Source organism: Drosophila simulans, chromosome 3L (genome assembly GCF_016746395.2).
Source record: "Drosophila simulans strain w501 chromosome 3L, Prin_Dsim_3.1, whole genome shotgun sequence".
Lineage (NCBI taxonomy): Eukaryota > Metazoa > Arthropoda > Insecta > Diptera > Drosophilidae > Drosophila > Drosophila simulans.
Window position 1 is genome coordinate 15,461,119 of NC_052522.2, and position 22,442 is coordinate 15,483,560.

Sequence of the window (22,442 nt, forward strand, 5' to 3'; positions counted from 1 at the left end):
ATTTCATCTAAACAAACAATGTACTATGATAATGATAATGCTTAAGGGGATTTTCATACAAAAGATGAAATCATTTTTATTTTTTTATCTGTGATGAGTTCGAAATTTGATATTGTAAAATATTTGTTAAGTTATTCTGTTTTACAGACTTAATTTATTTTCAATCATCCCTTCCAATTTGTCTTTCACCTGCCACAATTTGTTTTCAATTTGACCCTTGCATCTACACATAAATTGTATCTCTAATTACGTTTCACCCTGCGATGACCTAAGTGCAGAGGGCACAAACCATTTTCAATTTTAACTGCCCCACAAAAAAATCTGGGAATAAAAAGACATAAATCTAATTTGGACCTGTGCATTTGCTTCTTTTATGGCGCCGGACCATTTGAAAGAGAGCCAGCGAATGGCGATGCTGATGATGATGATGATGATGGGCTATCTAAGCGCTCCAAATCCATTTACCCACCTGGGCACGAAAATGGGTGTGGGAATGGTCGAAAAGCGAACCCGAAATGGCCAAAGTTGAAAGGGAGTCAATGGCAATAATAAAACGAGAGACGAAACGCGAAATTTCCCAACGCCGCACGAAAATTATTTTATGATGCTTTTAAACTAATTTTCTGGAAAAACAACGTGCAAACGGATTTTCGTTTTTCCGCTGTTGTTGCTGTTGGCCGCGAAAATTGTTGACTGAGGACGCGTGGGCACGTAAAAATTTTTATTTTATTTGCCATCGCTGCGAGCACATTTTCAAGTGGAACGCGTGTCGGTCGCGAGTTGTGAGTTCTGAATTTTAGATGCAGGTAACAGGTGAGTCCTGGTCCTCCCTCCTTATTTTATCACTCCCCATAGTTTCCAGTCACGAACTAGTCATAAAATTAGCACAGAGGCCTTCAAGCCACCTCCTTCTGGCATCTCCAAGGACTGCGAAACTCAATTTACTTTTGCTTTTGCAATTATACCAAAGACACTTTCTGTTTTGTCCCGTATCTCGAGGCCATCAATCTAAATTATGGCATTAAATTTTCAGCCTAAGCCGGACTTTTGTGAAATAATAAAAATATTTTATGCCCGGCGACAAATTGATTTATCTGACAGCCTAATCAACTTTGGGGGATTTTGATAGATTTGTGCTGCAATTTATGAATGAGACAAAGTCGCAGCTGGAACTGCTCAGTTTTTGTACAATTTCGTAGGAGGAAGTTTGGGACCAAATTGACATGTTCTGCCCAATAATGAAGCGATCAGGGGACCAAAACCTCATCCTGCTTCCTTGGCTTCTTTGGCACTCGGCCTATTCATAAATCCCCTTTTCCTGGCGATTTGTCAGCACCAGACATGCGACATTGACAATGTTTGTTCAGTATCTCTATCTTTCGCCCGGACCAAGGACAAAGCACTTGCGAGGCGCTGCAGGTAGGCCCGGCCCTGGGCCTAGGCCTCGTTATTGTCAATCTATCTTCCAGTATCTGCAAGTATCTCCCACTACTCCTTCCCCGAATCTCAATCTGTATGGGCATAGCCTTGGCCTTTGTTGGCTGCCTGCTCTTTTCGCCATCTCCTGTTTGTTTTTGCAATTGACAGTCGCTGGAGGCGAAGGCTGTAAGCGTGAGCATAATTATGGTTTTCAATTTATTCCTGGAATCCGCTCGCACACACAGCGTGGATGGGAGTTGCATAGGTTTCCCTAGAATCCTACCTGATGTTAGCCTTTTAGCAGGAGTTCCTAATTGAAAGTGTCATAAATTAAGAATGAACTTCAAGTCAAGTCGAGTAGGGCTGCTGTTCCTGCTGCTCTGGGAAAATATATGGAAATCTTGGAATGCATGTGGAGTACATTCAAAGTAACCCTTCGTATTTACCCTTCTATATAATGAATTATTCGTTAATTAGAAGAAATGTTAGAAATGTTAATTCGAACAAAAAATAATACCAACTATATGCGAAATGTTTGTGAATTTTAAATATTTATTAAGATTTTTTAGGTTTTATTACAAAAAATTCATAATCATTAAAATACGATTCATACAATGAGATATTGCATTAAGAAGCTGATTTCGTTATGCTTTGCAGGCTGAACCTTTTAATCCCCACTTTCGCATCTAGTTCGTCAACTCATTCTCTATTCAACATGGTCTCCTGAATAAACAGTGAAGCAATTTCCTACATTATTTATTTACTTTTAAGTAGTCACTCTAAATGCATTCATAATATCCTGCCTACCACCAAAAAACACGGCGCAAAAACTCAAATATCATGCTCTAAAAAGAATATCCTGCCATAAAAAGACAACACACAGCTAGAGGAACTCATTCATAAATCAATGGCTACAAGTATTGTTAATTTTCGATACATTTTTTTAGGAAGCCTGTGAAGTGTTTATTGGAAAAAATATGCTTCCTCACGGTTGTTTTTAGGATAAATATGCCAGAGGGAAATATGATAGCCTATAACTTCGTTGGCGGGACAGCTGGCCGATTGTAGTATCCTTTGGGCTTCCTGTGAGTGCACTTCTTTTTTTATCTGGATCATTCGGGGAGCAGTGTGATTGATGACTCAGACTGGGGGAACTCACCTTTCCACAGCCATTTCCCAGCCATTCCAAGAGGACTCTCCTCGACTGTTTACGACTCTAATCTTGTTTCTGTGTAAAACCAAAACGTGACTCCATCGTTGACCCCACGGAACTTAAGCTAATGTCTGAGTCACCGCTTACCAAGAATCGTTCCCGCATGCCCCAATAAAGTATAACCGACCCAACCTACCGCCCATAATTCCATGTTGCCAATACCACGGTTAAGGAAAATCGAAAACGCACCACGAGAATTTTCACATTTTCACCTGAACGAATGAAGCGAAGTGGAAGAACGTGTTCGGGCCATAAATATCAATTAGCTAAGATAAAGATACTAAAGCGAGCCACAAGACCACGAATCGGAAAGAAAAATAAAACTAATTGCAGCTAGCCGGTGGTCCTTCTCCTCGCTCCACATACATATGTACATACACGTATATGTTTCTGGCCAGACTTCGACGGGAAAGGAAGTCGTAAAATTGATAAAGGCGCTGGACCAAGGAAAAACACTCCACTCCGATTATGAGAGTGAGTGTCACTAAAGTGCCAGGTCACGTTCGGAATTCTGGTCTGCGGCAAAAGTGAGTCACACACAGAAACTGAAACACCGACCGACTCCGGAGATCCGAGAATTTTCCGGAGCTCATCTTTTTATCAGGCAGCCAGCTTGATAAGCTGCTACAAATTTCGATGACGCAAGTGGAAAATGGAAATGAAAGTGGGTACCCCGTCTCCCACCTAAAGAGATTTTCCGGGCGGCGGTAGTCTACGTAGTCGCTGCCTCTAATTTGCTGCTCATTTTGTTTGATGATGTGACGACACACGATTCGCCGCCTCTTTGAACTTGGCCTGCGGCATTTTATCTGGATTTTGGATTCTGTATTCTGGATGAGAAGCTATCTTCAGACCCGGTGTGGTCCTTATCTCAGGCGTGTGCTGCTGCTAATGAGCGTCTGCTAGCTGTTTGCATTTGGCTTAAACAAACAGCAAGTTAGCCGCACTGCTCTTTGTTTTATATTAGCGTTTGAGAATTGGGATAAGACCTCTGGCTTATCGCTGTATAAACCTATCCCTGACCTAAGTCAGCGGTATTTCCTCATACATATGTATAGTGTGTGGATGTGCGCTTCATGGCTGGAATAATCTGACAGCGACCCAGTTTGATAGAAACTAACATGTAACTGGCTAATCTAGGGAATCGAAAGGGTTTCCGATTGCCCTGTTTGCTTAGCTGTAGCTAATCTACAGAGGCAGTCAATCCATTCTATGTAATGGAGTGGGGTGAATTCGAGCTAGCATAATAGCTTTTTCATGGGATAACCTAAAAATAAATGAAACAGAAATAAACGTTGGATCACCAAAACATTAAATTATTCAAATATACAAATCTTAAAGGTTATAAATATCTAATATTTAACGAAGCATATTTTTTTATAATATATATTTTCCTTATATTGGCATTTTATTGTATACCTCCTTTAGGTTACATTGTAAGTGTAGTGGAAAAATGTCCCCGGAATGTTTCAACCCTTTGGCAATAATTTAAGCTGTGCACTTACCAAACCAAATTGAATTAGAGGCTCCGGCGAATGCATCCATTTTACAGCTTAAATCATAAACAGAAGCGAATGCTGCTTAAAATTTCATTACGCGCACTTAAGCGGTGTGATTTTCGGCACACCCTTCTCTGGGGGAACCCCCTTTAACCATCGCCAACTACCAGTGTTGCAAAAGCTCGTAAAATCCCCACTAGCTGCAGTAGCTGGATGGAAGCACCGCAGTGGTGACACATTCACATCCGCGACCACGTCCTCGTCCACATCCACTGCAATGCAGCTGGCGAAATGTCATCAGCGCCTGGATTTTATGGCGGCGGCAAAAGGAGAATGTATCTAAGCTGCAGTCTTGTTCCTGGTTTCGCTGGTCCCTGTTTTCCGGCTCCTAAATTCGGCTGAAGCGTTAAACTTTTATGGCTGCCGCAGCGCGTGGAGAAGAAGAAACGTCGTAGTCGTCGTAAATAAATTTCTGGCCGTAATTAATTTTGCATGCCAGTCAGATAGTCAGATAGTTAGCTAGCTGCTTCTCAAGTCGCATTTTCGGTGAGTTAACAAACGCACACGGCTGCTGATTGGGAATGCCACACGCCATTTGGGCCGCTTTGATATGCCAAATGTGTCGCTTAATGATTTTTATTCCTCATTGCTCATACGCACCGTGTGACGCGCACAGGGCTTAGTATGCAAATTGTATCTTTCTGTCTTTTTGTTTGTGTGACGCATGCGAGTCAGCCTCGAATCTGTCAGAATGTCAGCCAGCCAGAAAAGTTGAGTTTACAGTGCAGTCAGCTCATTAGTGAGTCTGTTTGCCATTGTGGCTCTTGTCTGGGGCTGCTCTAACATTATTTATCTGGCATTTTTAACACTTGCCGTTGACAGTCGCTTTGGCATATTCTGCGCTATTTTCTCCGCTGCCAGCGCACAAACACACAAAAATGGTGAGGGAAAAAAACCCAAAGTCGGGCTAACAAGTGCAAATTTGTTTGCTGCATCGAGCTGAGCACAAATTTCTCAACCTTGGCTCCGTGCTCGCCTTGTTTGCCCCACGTTAATTTTTGTTGATTTTACGCGTTAGCCGCTTGGCTGCCCCACTGTGTGTTTACTGTAGCTGCAGTATTTGTATCGGGGCCAGGTCGCAGCTGTGTGTGAACGGAGCAGTAAAGTAAGTTGACACAATGATAGGGCTAACTGCATTGAGATACTCAAAGGCTGCTCCCCTGCATCTGAGCCAATTCAACTGCCCGGGGTCGACGGAACTTGTTAATACCATAATATAATTGGCACATTAACAGGGCAAATGTATATTCTAAAATGCACAGCTTGGCTAAGAATAGTAATGGGATTCCCCTATTTTAAAACTGACAGTCCACAAGACAACTAATTATTAAATAATAATGCAAAATGAATACTAATTTGAAGATAAATTTATATATATCAAAGACAATTACAATCAACAATTTCATTTAAAGGATAATAGTAACCTCTCACACATCCATCACGAATGTATTTGTTTTTGTATTATTTTATTTTGTTGTTTTCTTGATTGTAATTGTTTATTTGTTTCGATTGTAATTAAATCTACAGTTAATGGTCTTACTTTTAAACTTTCAAGCGCTGTTTTGAAAAGTATGGACACTGACAGCAGAAGGAAAAAATTTGGCCGTCAAACTTACGGATCCCTTGTAATATTTATGGGCTTAGCTGTCTCTCAATGGATTCTGGTCTGCCTGGTGTAGGTAATTGAGATACAAAATAAATGTAATATTTCATAACATTAAACCTCACAGGGAAAGTGGTCGTAAAATATTCCGTGACTTTGAGATGATTTGCTCGGCCACCTTTGTTCTGGCTGGCTTATGTTTCACAGTTTTTTGTTTTAACCAAGGTGTTCGCAACCACAGGGTCTATAGCTGGGTTGTAGCGTTTGTGATAGTAAGTGCTTTATAAAATTTCCATAAATTTTTAAAATCCATATACATGTACATTAGGTGGAACTGGAGATATTTTCGATGTATGTGCTAGCAGCTCGTACTTGGGTTCCAGATCTTCTGGCCTTCTTCTTTTTCTGCACTCTCCTGATGATGGTTGCCCTGGTCGTTGGATGTCATCTTTCGTTTTCGGTAGGACTATCAAATCATTATTCATGTATATAATTTATCCCGAACCATCAGATGGACTTAACTCGCTACATAGCTCCGCTTTTTATCTTGAGCTTTGTGTTGGCCATGATGTCCACATATTTTCTGTTGGCCCATTTGTTTTTGCCAAAGCTGATGCCTTATGCCTATCTCACATTTGAGCTTGGCCTAACCTTTGTAATGACATCGGTAAATTTATTCAGCAGCATATTATATAATATATTTATTACAATTCATTTTAAGATGATCATGCTGCATGCTCAAACAATTAATGGAGATCGGTATATCCAGATGAGGCTGAAGGATTTCATCTTGGCCGCTTTGCTGGTCTTCCACGAATTTCTGCTCACCTACGCACTCACATTCTACTGGCAGATTCATTATAGCTACTTCACATCAGCTGACTTCTTCTGGATGTCGACTAGTACCCCAAATACACGAGGAACAACACCCGAATATCCGGAGTATGGTGATTACGGTATGTGATATTAATCTTATGTTAAATAGCTTTTTGAACAAATTTTTTGAACATTTCAGACAAAAACACATCTGACGATGACTGGTCGCCTAAAAATGAAACCGATTATGATTGGTTACTAGATAATTGGGATACTATAGCTGCAGAAAGTTTAATAAGGTAGAACTGCATGACGTGCTGCTGTTAAAGATTATAAATATATTGCATTTCGGTTATAGAATAAATCGTCGAACATTTAAAAAAATCACATTAGTTTTGAGGCTCCTTTTAAAATTTTTCTCCACACAATACACAAAACGAATCTTTTGGATCTTTTCCTAATAACTTTTCGTGGTCGTGGACAAATTTGCAGTCAAATATACTGATTTAAAACATAGTAGACCCATGAGTTACGATGTATGTATCGGATGAGCATCGTTACTACCGAAAGGCGCGAAGAAAGTTTTCTTTGAAGGCATATGGCTTATTGGTTCTGTGGCTCATTTTAGCTCTGGCCCAATGGCTGGTAATAGCTTTTATGTAAGTAATAATATCAATAAACATATTGCCTTATTTACATTTGCCACCAGAGAGGATGCAAGGGAAATATTCACGTCGTTATACTACATCTGCCTTGCGACCTTTGCTTTGGCAATCTTGATCTTCGCGCTTTTTATTTTTATTGAGAAGCTGCGTTTCATCAACGGTCTCAACTTTTTCATGTCACTGATTATAGTGAGTAGCTTCATAATGAATGTATATATTATTTGCTAATTTAATTTTAAACTTAATTCAGGTCGAGCTTCAGATCATATCCACATTTGCTCTAGTCGCCATTAGTTGGTGGGCGGATGTCCTGACATTTTTTGGAGTCGCATTAATTTTAATGGCAATCTTTCTTCTAATAGGAGTATTTCTACCAGCACGAGTAAGATATGAATTTAAGCTTAAATAATCTTTTTATTGCTCAAAAAAATAAATAATTGCTAGGCGGACCTCACCCTAGATATTGCGGTTTTATTTATATTAGCATTTCTTTTCCTGATTGTGGCCAGTTTTATACTATTATTTGAACTACTTGTGAGCAAAACCATTCCCTATGCCTATCTAGTGGTGGAAATATCTATAACCTTTACGATTCTACTGGTAAGTAATTCCCAAATGTATATTCACTCAATTTCGGTCTACATATACTTAGTTCGTAATGTACCATGGCCAAACAATCAATGGAAACCGATTTGCTGAGATGCGACTGAACGACTATTTCTTGGGATCTCTGATTCTGTTTCACGACTTCCTCATCATTTTCTGGCTAACATTCTATTGGCAGATTCATTATAGACCCATCACGCCTGATAGCTGGTTAGAGACCTCTACACCGTATTACAATGGCTCAATAAGAACCACCAATGCTTATAAAAGTCTTGATGGCGGTAATTATATCGGAAATAATTACACTGCGAGAAATTACATATTTTATTTTATGCAGATGGAACAACACTGCCACCGTGGTTCAACAGAGGATTTGATGACGGTTATGATAGTGATTCAAATGCAAAAGACTATCCTGAGATTCCAAGCGGCAGAGGAAATCCAGGGAACCGGAACCCTTATGACACAGATCACATTCACGGACACAGGCCAAATAATAGGTATTCCACAAAAGATTGGTCAGTTTACCATCAAAGGCCAAAAAATGGATTTAGGAGTCGTGGAAGGTCCCGAACTAAAGGTCCAGAACCGAAAACCGTACACCACAGACATCGTAAGCCGGACGAATGGGATCCTGAATATATTACGCAAGGTATCGACATGGTAGTGCCCTTTGATGACCGTTATGGAGGTAATTCAAAAGATGTCCTAGAAGATGGTGAAGTGCATTCGACTCCCACCGAGGATATGGAGGATGATTACACGGATGTGCCCATTAATGTTCATTTTGGACAGCCGATTGATAAGTTTTATCAAAATCCCAATACTGGACCAAAAGTAGATGTTGGTGATGCCGTAGGAAAATCGGCAGCTGGTTTTGGTGATCCAAATGTCGATTTTCCTCCAGCAGACTACCAGCCAAAGTCAACCGACTCTTCACATATATATATTATTCCTAAGGCAAGACCCACCAGGAGGGATTCTTATTCAATGGATAATGAACGACAAAATTATATTGAAAATGATAAGCTTGAAAGTGTTACTCCTGCTGATGAGAACAGTGATCTCCGGCAAAATAATTTTCTCCAGAGCTCAGAAAGTGGATTCAGAAATAGGGATAACAGCTTGCAAAAGGATGAAATGACAGGACTAACCAGACAACAAATTTTATTGGAACGAAAAGACCCACCTCCATGGGAAGAGCTATCCGATGATGAAATCCGAAAATTAGTAGACCAGAGGATCCATGAAGATAAGTATCGACCAAATGCAGACCGTTGGGCTGAGCCATTAATTACCAGAGAGCCTTATCCAATAAACCTTCCAGACTATGAGAAGCTTGTAATGAATGTCAGTTCGAGCATATTGCAATAGGCTCTTAAAGCCGTAAACAATATATGAATTATTTTCCCCTATAAATTTAATCCGATTTGCCGATTGTCATCAGAGCCATTAGGCATTTAATTGCACTCATTAAAGGGGGCAACACATCTTATTCAACCGCATGTGCGACAGGTGACAAACAAATTAATGTCTCAGGGATTTATGGGCCGCCCACAAAATGGGGTAAACAAGAGCCGACCGAAAAGTCAGGCCAAAACAACCTGTTCAATGAACTCTGCCGAAGGAAAAAATCAGAAAAACCGTTTAACAAATTACGGCCAACACACGTGCAGTCACCATAAAAACGTACCGAAGCGTACTCCGGTGCCCAGATACTCAGATACTCGGATACTCGCACCGTACAGTAGTAACTCATCGCATATAACACATTTACTCGCATGTATGAATGCCGACCACATCGCTTATCTGTTGGGCAGGCCTCTCCACCTACGGTTTTCGCTGATGGAGCTTCTATTTGGTCTCTAACCTTGTTGGGGTTCAGGGCAGCTCTCGGGGATCGGTTTGGCAGTGCAGGGTATGGCTGGTTCTGTATGGTTATTAAATAGCTAAGGTTACTTTGAATTGATAACCTATTTTATAGACGTATACCTGAATATAGGTGAATAATTGAAGATCCGCTATATATTATCAACTTTTTATGGTAAAGCCTTCTCCTACAGTTGATCAATATTCCTAGTTTTAAATTACTTATTACCCTATTTTGTTGTTGATTCTGCAATACACTTTCATCACCTGTCGTTCCATCACAAGAGCATCTTGTATTCGCTATTCTCTGCGAGACTTATATTTTTTGTCTTCGACTGGGTTTTTGTGCATTTTGGCAAATCATGGCGAGAACGCAAGGCACGACCACGACACACAGAGGGAACGAGGGCCACAAGTTCTGTAGATGTGCTGTAGCTGCTGGTGTTGATGTCAGTGCCAGTCCACAGTCGACAGTCCGCAGTCCAGAGTCCCCAATCCCCAATTCCCACTCCCCCGAACCCAATCCCGTTGGCATTCCCATTCGGAATCTCCCCCTGCTTTTGCCCAGTTTTGAGGCACAGTCACTCATGACTGCGACCTGAACCAGATACACGATGCACGATAATATAATTTATGGCCCTGTTTGGTGTTTGCAGCTCCTCGCTCACTTCTCCGCTGCGTTATGGAATGTTTGATGTGCCATGCCAGTGCCTCCCATGCCTCCGGTGCCTCCACCACGTCCATGCCTCATTCTGCTTGGACTCATCAACAAATCGTACATTTGAATACAAATTGCAGCATTAAAGACGCAGAAGCTTCAACAAAAGTGTCAAATTTGACATGAAATTATTTATGCTCGCACGAAGCTTCAACTCGTGTTTTTAGTGCTGCTTTGTTGGCCGTTAGGTTCCTTGGGTCTTCTGTGCACCCAATTAGGTTCATCGCCTGAGGAGCTGAAATCATCCCAGACAGGCAAATAAAATTTCAAGATTTTGTTCTCTTTTTTTTTTTGATTTGATAATATCTTTTCATATATATTTTTGCATAATTAATTTCTTCCCTTTCTCTCCTTTCCATAGTAGACAATATGTATTCCGTTTGTTTGTTTTGTGAGCTTTAGCTTTAGATTTTACTCTAGTTAATGTTTCTATTTTATCGTAGTAACTGCAACATTAAGAAACTGTGTTTGTTAGTTATTGATCAATGATGTCTTGAGGGTGGACAACAATTTTTGTGTTGGAAATTGAAGCGGAATCTTTACAAGGGAAAAAATAACCATAATGTTTAATAGTTTTGAAAATTAAAGCGGGAATTTCAAATATCAATGGATATCTTAATGGATCATAGACAAATCTTGATGCCAGAAGATCACAATCATTTAATTAACTGACCATTTTTAAAGACACGCGCTTGTGTAATCAGCTTAATTTCCTCTATAAACTTTTCCGACTTAATCCGTTATTTGGCCAAATCCTTAAGTAACACTTAAAACGGATGCTGAATAGTCCTTTCAGCAGTGCACGTTCGTGGGGTCTTTCCCAGCTGCACTGCATTTCTGCTGACCTAATCTCGGCCAGGCGCATCCAAGTCACGTACATAATTTCAAAACAAAACCAAATCCGAAACCCCAAACGGCATCTGATATTTGCTCTGCCCAAAAAACGGGTATCTGAGGGATTAGGATTCGTGCACTGCCAGCAAGGTCAACAATGGGAGTGGAAATCGCATAGCATTGGATATGATTTGTTTTTTTGGCATTGGGCGCAACTGAAAAACTGATAAGGAAATGAAAACGAAAATTTCAATTTAGTTTGCAATGTGTTCATTCGAGTTTTATATTTTTTCTTCAACTCTCGCTTAGATATTAGGGCTTAATCGATAGACAATTCGGTTTTATACATAGTACAATAAATAATACTCAGTCTTGCGTAATACAATAATATATAACAGATAACTAAAAACCAAAACTAAATTTGCTTAGAGGGAGGAGGGTACATTCTCGGAGATATATGTTATTACATGGGGCAAACAACATTAGCAGACGATGCAACTATTTACAAGTGACTAAGCAATTGGGCTGCTACTCCCGGCCCTAAACCCTCGACTGACCCCTTATTCCCTGACCCCTGACCCCTGGGTGGGCAATCACGCGGCAACAACAACGACCAATGAGGCGCAATCATCGTCGGCAGGCGCCGCCGGCTGTAAACTTTGTGCTACTGCCACTGCAACTGCAACTGCGGAATCGGAATCTGAATTATCCACCTCCTCATCCTGCCGCCCACTTGGCATGTTAATGCAAATGGCAGGCGTTGCTGCGGCCAAGTTGCTGGATTCCGAAGAGGATGGCGATGCGGATGCAGACGAGGACGATGAGGAGTCGGCTTTATCCTCCTCCACTGCCACTGCCGCTGACAGCTTGCACTTTTGCAGCTTATTCAGCGGCTCCTGCTTCTCCCAATTGGAAATGCAATGGTGATGATGATGCACGGCCGCCAACGAGGGATAAACGAACTTCATGCCGTAGGCAAAGTGCCGGGGCTGATGATGCAGTGCCTCATCGTAGCTGGGCAATCCGGTGGCGATTGTGTAGCAGGGCGGCGATTCGATTTGGTAAAACCCAGCCTCGCTGCTCCGATGATGTGGATGCTGCATCTGCTGGTGCAACAGCAGTCTGCTGGCATCGCAACCAACCAGGTGCGAGGAGTACGAGTCACTGGCCGCATGGATCTGGGCACGTATGTCCTTATCTGCAATAAACAGAAAACGGAGTTTGTTAGTTGAGTTTGTCAGCAGAAAGTTTCTATTGTTTAGATGGACAGAGAAAAAATAGGGACTTTTTGGGGCAAGCAATGTTAAGATTCTTAACAATATTCGAGGTAACTAATATTTTTGAAAATGTCCTACGAAATACGTTTTTTGTTTAGAATTTATTTTATGATACTATTTTTTTGTTCATTTCTTGCTGTGTAGGAAAAGCGGAATGGGTGCTTCCCAATCAGGCATCAAAGTTTTGACTCTGTCATTACTTTGTTTGTCCATGTCAAAGGACATTTGTAGAAGGATGGGGCCCGTGGCATTAAATTCAATTTAGCGTAAAGGCGCAAACGCTTGAACTTTCCCGAATGCAGAGGCGAAAAAAAAGGCAAAACGGGGGAAGCGGAAAGTTTTGTGCTGACCGGAAATGCCGGCGAGGATGGCAGGACAGGCGAAGTTCCTTCACAGCGGACTGACGGCCAACCAAGCAACAACAACAGCAACTAGGCAATAATATGCCGGAAGTGCGCGCGTGGCAGAATGGAATGAAATAAAATACTCGCTCGCACACACACAGACACACAGGCTCACACATACACGCTCGCCAACTGCCAACTGCAATGAAATAAAAGCTCGACAGCCCCGGAAAGTAGGCAGCAGAAAGCATTTAATTTTTATAATGCCGCAGCTGCTGCTCCATGTGTGTGTGCATGAGTTTGTGTGTGCATGTGCATGTTTCAAATTAAGCAGACTTAAATTAAGATTGGAAAATTCCAATTTCCATGCACACGCGCTCTAAGCCGAGGCCATCAAAGAATTTAATTTGGTTGTATTTTGAGTTACAGCCTTGATTAAAAATGCATGAAGCAATAATTTGCCTCAAATAGAATTTCGGCCCAGCATATGTGGCATTGCAAAAAGAGGCAGGTATTCAGTGTTATTAAATGCAATTTAAACTGCATTCAATAAATAAATAGGGGATCGCCTCTGTCCATTTTTTGTGTCATTTAATTTGGTTGCCGCCTCGCTGTGGAAAAACTCGCCAGTTTTTTAATTGTTCAGGCTGTATTTTTCATAAATTCTCTGTTCCCGAAAACGCTTTTTCAATTAAAGCGCATCTCGCAGGAAGGAAAGGTGGTCGGTGTTTCGGTTTTTGTGGCATGGGGTAAAGCCTGTTGAAAAATTTGCGCATTACAATATTAAAACGCAGCGGTAGCAGAACCAGTCAGCAGTTACAGTGGCTGCCAGCAGTTGTTGATTTATTGTTATAACTGTAACACACACACATATATATATCCTTTTTTTCGGCCAGGACACCCCACATGAGGACTCTGTCTCTTTGTTTTCCCTTTTTCGACTTTTGTTTCCGTGCTTTTTTCCTTGCTCTCTGTTTGATAGACAGCCGGCAAACAGGGCGCTGGACTAAGGGGGCGTGGCCCACTCATACACAGACTGCAGGCTTCATATTTTATGCAAGTGTTGAACAAACAGCCGCCCCTGAAAAAGGTGGCCGCCCCAGCCTCTCAGCCGTTTCAAGCATTGCAGATGGACGCAAAGATAGTCGGAAAATCGGGAAAAAGGTGGCCGATGCACGCAGAAAATTTATATTACTAACTATAAGTCCTATGGGGATATCAAATATTTTTGCGTTCACTTGCTATTATTTTGGCAAGCAGTTAGTGATGTTATTTTGAGAAAAATAAAGTATCACTAATGGAACAAATATGTAGCTACAAAATTCGGTTTGTATTTCGCTCTCTGTGCGGTTGGCACAAAAAAATTAACGCCATTCGTTGATGCCTTTTGTTTTTCAGCTGCATTGGCACTTTGCCTTCCTTCTCTTTATTTTTGCATTTGTATCCTGTCTTTTTTCCCCCATTTCTGTTGTCGATGCGCCCAAATGTATGCAACAATTTAAATTCATCGCAATAAGCTGGCACTCTCGTCGAATGGAAACTGGCAAATGGAAAGCAGTGAGCTGCTTTATTTTGTGTTGCCATAAATGTCTGTTAATTTTTTAAACGCCCCAACTTTTCTGGCTTTATTCGATCTGAGTGGAGTTTTTTATTTAAGAATTATGATCATTGTATTTAAGCTGCTTTCAATTGTTATTAAGCCGCCCATTGAAATGGGTATTCGATTTCCCACACAAAAGATGCAGTCTCAGCCATTAAAACTTTTGCCAGCTCTATTATGTATGCCTTTCCCATACCACTAAGTGCTGGTCGGCTACAAAACAATTTGGTTAATTACAGCACTCAATTTGAGTTTGCCAAAATGGGGGTAAAAAACTACAAGAGCAACTAAAATATTTTCCATGGCCAAAAAAGAGAGCAGCTTCTAGTTTTTCTGCGCTGCTCGCTCCGAAAACCATTAAAAATTTAAAAGGACTGCCCGGCTAAGAGCAACTTTTTCTGGTCTTGGGCAAATATGCTACGCTTAATTACATTTTTACGCAACTAAATTATGCAGGACCTATACAACATGATAAACAGTGGCTGTTGCTCCTCTGCTTGGCTTTAATTTAGTAACTTCATCTGGTCTGTTAATAAATTCAGTCGTAGTCCTCCGCTGCACTAATTGATAACAAGCCAAAGCCAAAGGACCGAAAGTTTGCCATTGCCAGTGTGTGTGACAGTTTAATAAATAAGGTGTAAGCCGGGCTCCCTGGCTGCCTGGCTGGCTGGCTGAATGGCAACTGGGCCAGACACTCTTGTGTTTGGGCCTCGTTAAGCATTTATAAGGTAAACACAGCGAGACGCCACGTAGCTGGCATTAAATGCACAAAAGCCGAAGTGAACTCCGGCCTAGTTGCTTAATTATAAATGACACACGTACTTCTCGTATCCCAGTATCCCAGTATCCCGGGCAACCTATCCCACCGACCACCACTTGCTATCTATCTAGGCCATAGGACTAGGGAAGAGCGCACAAAAAAAAGAAGCACAGAACACGACACTAACGAAACTAATTAGACGCATTGGACGCCCGAAAGCAGCCAACACATATCGCTCAAATTGATATTTCACGTATATATATATATGTATAAATGGAGCTTTCCGGATCCACCCTTCTTGGTCGCGTGTCGTAATCGCAGGGCAAAGTTTTTAAGGCTCGTTAGCACAAAATTGACAGTTTGACAGTTGAGTTGGCCAGGCTTTAAGGCCACGGCCCTTTGGCCCAAGAAGTTCTGCTCACAGACCCAGGAACAGGACGAAAGTTTGCTCCTGGCCGTAGTCCTTCACTTGCTGCCCGGCCTAAATAAATCATTTGGCTAAATTGGTCTGCAAAAAGTTTGACACTTGAGTCGGAGTCTTGTTAGTTGTGTAGGTTGTTTAGCCAGCCCCTCCAATACAATTCCATTTTAGTTCTATTTGGCTTAGTATGAGTTGGGTTCTTTGTTGTGGTGTGCTCCGTAATTATGTGTAAAGTGCCTAAACATATGATTTATTTTTGGGATTGGGAGCAACAGGTTTCGAGAAGATAAGATATATATTTACATGGGTTCTATTTGGGTTGAGTGGCGGTAATCTGGGCAGGATTTAGGTGGGATTTTGATAACAGTTGTGTCAAACTTGATTGATTTTGGATTTAATACTGGACTGGGCGAACTAAAAGTGTGGGAGATGTCAGAAAAATATAAAATCCCATATTGAATATTTCTAGGTCCTAAACTAATATCAAACAAAATAAATATTTTACAATCTCCCTCATTTTCAAAGACCACATTTCCTCAGACTTTAGCTAAGCAGCTGAGTGATATGGTCCATCATTATTTTATTATATTACTCTTTATCGCCTCGGCCCCCAACACAAAATATATATAAATATCAAGTCACAATTTCACGCCTTTCGCCTGCAGAGCAACAAATTTCGGGGCAACAATTCCACTTTTCCGAGGGAGAAGGGTCGACGAGGTCGTCCATATTCTCCAGCTCGTACATTATCGCTATCATAAAAGGGGCACAATGCCTACGAGGCGAGTCAATTTAATATTATAAATATGCGGCACATATATTTTGTGGCATAATAAACTTGTGTATCTAAAATTACAACAGAACGATGCAAACGGCTGGCTGACAATTTCGAAGCGCGCCAAAAAATTTATGAGGCTTTGCGGCCACAGGAGCTCTATGGATATGAAGCTCCATGGAGCAAAGCTACCAAGCTGATGGAACCGATGGGTGGTGGGACCTGTTTCGGTTGCTCTTTCTGTTTCTGCATTTTATATTGTTTAGCCAGCTGAATAAATGGCCGGAGATAAGGCTTTGGCGAAACATTTTGATTAAAGTCGAGCACATAAAAGCCAGATGTATGGCATTTTGGGGGCGGAAAATGAGTGGGGATTATATTTGGGTGGCTGTCCGACTGAAACTTACTGCATTTTTTCCAAGTGCGGAACTTCCTGTAGAAGTAGCAGCTGAAGAGAATGAAGACCAGCGACAGAATGACCAGCGAGCTGACCACACCGATCCACAGATAGTTGATGATCACATGCATGTCGGCATCCCCGAAGATCTGGCTCCACCACGAGGATTCGCTCGATTCCTCGGACCTATCCCGCAAGTCAGCCAGATCCAGAACCACCGACTTGGAGAGCTGCTCGGTGCTGATGCTGCCATCCGGGGACCAGCCGCTGGGTGGAGCGGGATCGTAGGACACCGCCGCATTGCCAATCCTCTGGAGCAGGGCGTTGAAGGAGTTGAGGGCGTCGATGTGTCGCAGATCGTGGGCACTGGGTATCTCGAAGGTGATCTGATTCTGCTGCAGGTGCTCGGCAATTGCAGCGGGACTCATGCTGCTGGCCGGCGCGGATATGTACTCCGCATAGAGCTCTTCGGCTGTGGTGGTGGTCTCCACCGTTGGATAATCCGTGGTGCTAATCATGGTGATTGCCTTTGATTTATTTTAATTTGTAAACTTTATTTTCTGCTTGCGTCTGGCACACGCACACAACTGCTGGCACACTCGCGTCACGACACGTAAACAAATCGTTTGGCTCTATATATAAGTCATGGGTTCGATTTCGGGTTTTTTATTTGCCGTAGAGTTTCTATAGCTCGATTTTCGGTGCGTCCGTTCGCTGGAGCGGCTATAAGTTGACTGACTGCTCGCTGGCAGAGCATAATGCCTACATCGGGTCGCTGAGAATGCCATGCCATGCGGGAAATTTGCCATTCCACTCACTCATTTTCTCGATTCACTCGCTCTTGAGTGAGTCGTGGGCGAGGCACTCAAGAAATCAAGTCAAGTCCTTGCTTAAAGAAGCATGCAATTTCTGGCATGTCTTTTATGTTTTTAAATGTTTGACGTCCTTTCGCCCTCTTCCTTTGCCTTATTTTTTTGCTCTCCAACTGACCTAGTTTGACCAAAAACTATATTTTCCGTACGAAAGACCAGAGGAAAAAACCGCTGTTAAGAAGGGAAAACTTCACCTCGGTCACGTTCGTTGTTTAAAGTTTTTCCAACGCTTTTCGGTCTTGTGTTTTTCCAGCAAATTGCTTTGTGGCAAAGTTTCCAGTCTGTGCTGATTTTAATGAAAGGCAAAAAGGGGTTCTGTGGCATTTGATAAGCGTGAGCGCGAAGTTTGCGCCAAATCAAACGAAGAATTATGGCCAGCGAAAAGTTTTGTTTGGGCCATGAAGAATTTATGGAAATTATGTGACGTCTGGCTTTTAGCCATCTTAAACTAACCCAGTTTTCAGCGGCTTTAAAGTGGCCCAGTGGCCAAACTGTTACCAGAACGCAAAATCTCGACCATTATGAGTCCCTCGAGCGTCAGGATACCGCAATGCTTCCTGCTGCCAGCAGTTGCTGTTGCTTTCAAAAAGGCTAAAATGGGGTACAAAACAACAACAAAAATCAGGAAGGGGATTCGACCCACAGCACGCTTCATTTCTGCTCATGTTGACCATAAGCCGGCAGTGTGGCAAAAACTCAATGCACAAAAGGCTCCGACGACACAAAAACGTGCCAAAAATATCCTGCTCAGAAAGTGGAACAAATGCACTGCACCCGAACTCACTCCAATATCATTCGAAAACCCACTCGAAAACCGGTTTTTCTCGGAGAGACTTGGACTCGAAGGGAAATTTTCTCCCACTCGATTGCGCACTCTCTCTCTCTCTCTCGCTCTCGCTCTCTCTGGTGAGTGAATTTTCCCATTTCCCTGGCGCAAAACCCATCCGAAAATGAGCAGTCGATGGCAGTTGCCTTTGAACTGCCCTGGGTTAAAGGTGACACGGTGTGTTGTGGGTGTTTCAAAATGTCAGAGGTCTTGGGCGGCTGGAAAATACGTAGTTTTTCCCGACAACTACACTGTGTAGTTTCGGCTGCCTTGTAATTGCCAGGGGGAAATTGAAATAGATGCCCGATAATAAGCACTTAGCTAGAGACCAAAGTCACTCGATAAATGCATTAAAAACTTTTCCGAGCCCCGCCGAAAACTTCTGCACTGCACTTTGGCAAGCCGAGCTTATCGTTAATTAGCTTTCGACTAATTTTGAACTTGAGCATAAGTTTTAACTGCAGCGATTTTAATCAATGCGTGTTTGCGGGCATAGTGCACTATGTTGGGTAGTTCAGGGAAACTTTGATGGCCTAAATGCAGCTAGAAAATAATCATTTACTTGGTCTATTTAAAAACTTGTTGGGCTTTGGGTTAGTTGAAGTTTTATTGGTATCGAAATAATTTCGATATTTGGGTTTTAATGTAATCTCTTCAATAATGTTATATATATTTAAAGCATGAAATAAATGGTCATGCTGTTGTGAAATTTTAGCAAACAATGGAATTAAGTTTGGCATTGCAAATATTTTCTTATGCTAGCCCACTAACAAAAGCAAACTATACTCGCCAAGCACTCGAAATAACTCACTTGTACACCTTTGTAGAATACCACAAAAAATGTCATCACACAATTTGATTTGTTGGAATTCCTCTTTGAGCTTTCAATAACATTTGTTCGCATTTCTTCGTTTGTAATCCAATTTTGATGGCAATGCAAATTAAATTCACATCACTTGACTTGTCGCATTCAATCTGCTCGGATGGAAAACCAACCCCGAACGATATTTTCCAACAAAAGTGGGGTTTGATAAACAAGTTTACACCTCTTTCGTTTGTGTGCAGCGAAGTATGAAACCTCACAGCCTGTCTCTGCGAGATTTTAATATGAATCCTTAGAAAATTGTGAATATTCCGTCTTTCAGACAGGAGTCACAAGGACTCCTATGCAAGCGCAGGCAGATGCTCCGTGACACCCAGCTAAAAGTAAATTCATTAAAAATTCCATCATAAAAATACCTCGGCTGACGTGAGCGCCCGAAAAAAGGACGCAGAACTTGTATTCTTTTTACTAACTAACTAAAAGTAAACCATAAAATAGACAAGACGCCACCAGGAAAGGGGCGCTGAGCGGCAGGGGGCGTGGCTATAAGACTGAAGGAAGGAAGGATGTGGACTATATCTCTGGGTTTGGGCTCGGGTTCTATGCTTTGTGCATGACTCGCTCCGCTTTCATCTTATCTTCCAGCTTCCATCACACTTCACTTACATGCTCTTTAACATGTCAACATGTCAGCCCCGTACGTTTGTGTGAGTGTGTGTGTGTGTGCACTGGTGTTGGTGCCCGTGGGGGTGTGTGGATGTGTGTGACATAGTGACATAATAAAATGTTACTTTAGTTAGTAGTTTAGACGTCGAAACCGCCCGCAAAAAGACGCTTTTTCACAGTGGTAACTGCGGCACTAAGCAACTTTTCTCCGCACCATTTTTCTGCCAGTCTAGAAAGTGCAGATTTAAGTGCAGTTTCTGGAACAGCAAATGGTTTTTGCGGTCTAAACGAATCTAGAAACTATAAACTTCTTACACTCATATTCGCCACAACACTCTTGTTTGTATTTCTTAAGTTTGGAATACTAAAAACAGTTAACTGGACAACTGCTTGGTATGAAATATAAGTGAAAATGTACATCCTAGATACTTTATACACATTAATGTTAGTATTTATTTAATTTCGTCATAAGTACATGATAAATACTTAATTAAGATGACACACTGCCCTGCAAAGCCTGATGTTACCCAAGTAGGCAATCCATTCGACTGTCAATGAGTTCCTGTTTGGCTTATTCATTCGGATGCTGATTATGCAACAGCCGGTGAATAAACAACTAGATCCCAGTTCCCTTTCATTATTCAAATCGATTCATATCCCACAGCAGGCCACACATAACATGCAAAAGTGATTTTCCATTCGCCGTGTCCGAATGCCATCAATGGCAAATTATGCATTTAATGGCCAAATGCAATTAGCATCTCCTTTCGAAGGAGAGAGGTCCTTTCCACGACCCCAGCCCCCAACCCCATATAGCATACCATACCATAGCAATTGGGTGCGTGTCCGGCATAATTGCCCAAGATTAACATAAATCAATCAAAGGCCATAAAGCACCTTTGTACCTTTGGGCCGCTGCAGTTGCAGTTGCATGTGCGGTGCTAAATGCCTGTGAAATTGCGCAGAAACTTTTGCGCTCTGCCAAAGGACTCGTCACAAAGGATGTGTACAAAGCCGAGGAAGTGAAAGAAATGCAAACAATGCAAGGGAAGAGGCAGGAGAACTCAGAGCTAAGCCGTCCGGGTAAACAAATACAATTGCATAAGTCCTGATGCCGCTGTTGTTGTTGTCCGGCTAGTTGTAATTTTTGTAGTGTCGCATGTCTTGGTGAGTGCACTTAAAAAAAATAGTGATAAATATATATTAAGATAATTCACAATATATACATATATTATAAATATGCTAGGTCATCCTGTTAAGCTGGTCATTTCTTTTTGAAATTTTATAAATGTTATTTGGGATTGAGTGCCCGTTGTCATCTTTCGCATTAATTGACCTCACTAATTTCTCTCTCTGCATTTCTCCGATTCGGACTGCGTACGTTTGTCTGCGAGTCTGTTTATCATATGTGCGCTTGATTAGCGCTGACAACATATGCAGGCATTGCAGACATCAGGCCACAGGACCGCAAAAAGGACTGCCAACAGGACTCTGTTGACAAACAAAACAAACAAGTGCACATTTTTGTGCCGAGCTGCATATTTTCGTTTCTGCTCGACAACAACAGGAAAGAAAACAAATATAGAGGCCTTTTCTCCACGCTGCCCCACACTCCCCTCGTTATCCTGCTGCAACTCCTGCAGCCTGCAGCTAAACAAAAGGCTCTCTACTTCGTTTTAAAAGGATTTGCAGTTGAAATATGCTCGGGGCATTGCTGCTGTAGTTTATGCCAACTACGGCCAAGATGCCACATAAATGAACACTGGTGATTTTTTTTTTGGCAAAGGATTATGGCCCGAGTATCTAGGCAAACGACAGAGGAATTCAACTGGAAAGCATGCATCTTCAAGGATGTGCGAGAATGTGCTTTACGATTAGTCACCAGAGGTGTTGATCTATGGTTCCGGGTAAAAAAAGAAATAAAAACAAACGAGAGTCGAAACTAATTCGCAAATTTAAGAAAACTAAGCAGACTTTAACATGATCTTCCTCACGAAAGCAAAGTTGGTCTTTAGCTTTGCAGTGGCGTTTTCCATTCATCATGTCTATGGCAGCGCCACATTTTTGAAAATCCTTGAAGGACTCTTCGCTGTGTACAGCCATAGCTTTCAGGTTTCCAACCCAATTATCTAATTAATCTATTTCAAGAGCATTCCCTGCCATTTCGACCTACATTAATTTCCTATTCATTGTTCGGGCGTAGAACTGGGTGATGTTGCACCACCAGTCCAAAGAGTGGTTGTGGCATCATCAGCTGTTGCCCCACATAGCACTGCCCCACCATCTCCACCACCCACCCACCACCTCTCCACCTTTCTCCGCCCCTCGCGTGCCATTTGCGCATATTTCGCGCACTTCAAAAGTTTTCGCTTGCTTATT

At 41.9% G+C, this 22,442-nt stretch overlaps 3 protein-coding genes across 6 annotated transcripts; 2 read left to right on the forward strand and 1 right to left on the reverse strand.

Annotated features, from left to right (window-relative positions):
• Positions 1 to 5,612: 5,612 nt before the first annotated feature.
• On the forward strand, positions 5,613 to 7,110 carry LOC27207493. 4 transcript variants are annotated; one of them, XM_044922800.1, is made up of 7 exons: positions 5,616 to 5,866; positions 5,922 to 6,066; positions 6,123 to 6,254; positions 6,306 to 6,461; positions 6,516 to 6,750; positions 6,810 to 6,909; positions 6,969 to 7,110. In XM_044922800.1, exons 1-7 carry the CDS (start codon positions 5,763 to 5,765, stop codon positions 7,069 to 7,071), a joined length of 975 nt encoding a protein of 324 aa, XP_044778735.1. In that variant the 5' UTR covers positions 5,616 to 5,762; the 3' UTR covers positions 7,072 to 7,110. The 4 variants fall into 4 exon arrangements, with proteins under 4 accessions (XP_044778737.1, XP_044778735.1, XP_016032022.1 ...); XM_044922801.1 differs by having other exon boundaries at positions 5,631 to 5,870; XM_044922802.1 differs by lacking the exon at positions 6,306 to 6,461 and having other exon boundaries at positions 5,613 to 5,866.
• Positions 7,111 to 7,127: 17 nt separating this feature from the next.
• On the forward strand, positions 7,128 to 9,300 carry LOC6738194. The gene is made up of 6 exons (XM_016171540.3): positions 7,128 to 7,269; positions 7,320 to 7,464; positions 7,526 to 7,657; positions 7,720 to 7,875; positions 7,928 to 8,162; positions 8,219 to 9,300. Exons 1-6 carry the CDS (start codon positions 7,145 to 7,147, stop codon positions 9,253 to 9,255), a joined length of 1,830 nt encoding a protein of 609 aa, XP_016032023.1. The 5' UTR covers positions 7,128 to 7,144; the 3' UTR covers positions 9,256 to 9,300.
• A 2,255-nt stretch (positions 9,301 to 11,555) lies between these two features.
• On the reverse strand, positions 11,556 to 17,643 carry LOC6738195 (protein commissureless 1). The gene is made up of 2 exons (XM_002084972.4): positions 16,887 to 17,643; positions 11,556 to 12,500 (listed from the first exon to the last, which is right to left on the reverse strand). The coding sequence occupies exons 1-2, from the start codon at positions 17,392 to 17,394 to the stop codon at positions 11,896 to 11,898; spliced, it is 1,113 nt and encodes a 370-aa protein (XP_002085008.1). The 5' UTR covers positions 17,395 to 17,643; the 3' UTR covers positions 11,556 to 11,895.
• Between the last annotated feature and the right edge of the window lie 4,799 nt (positions 17,644 to 22,442).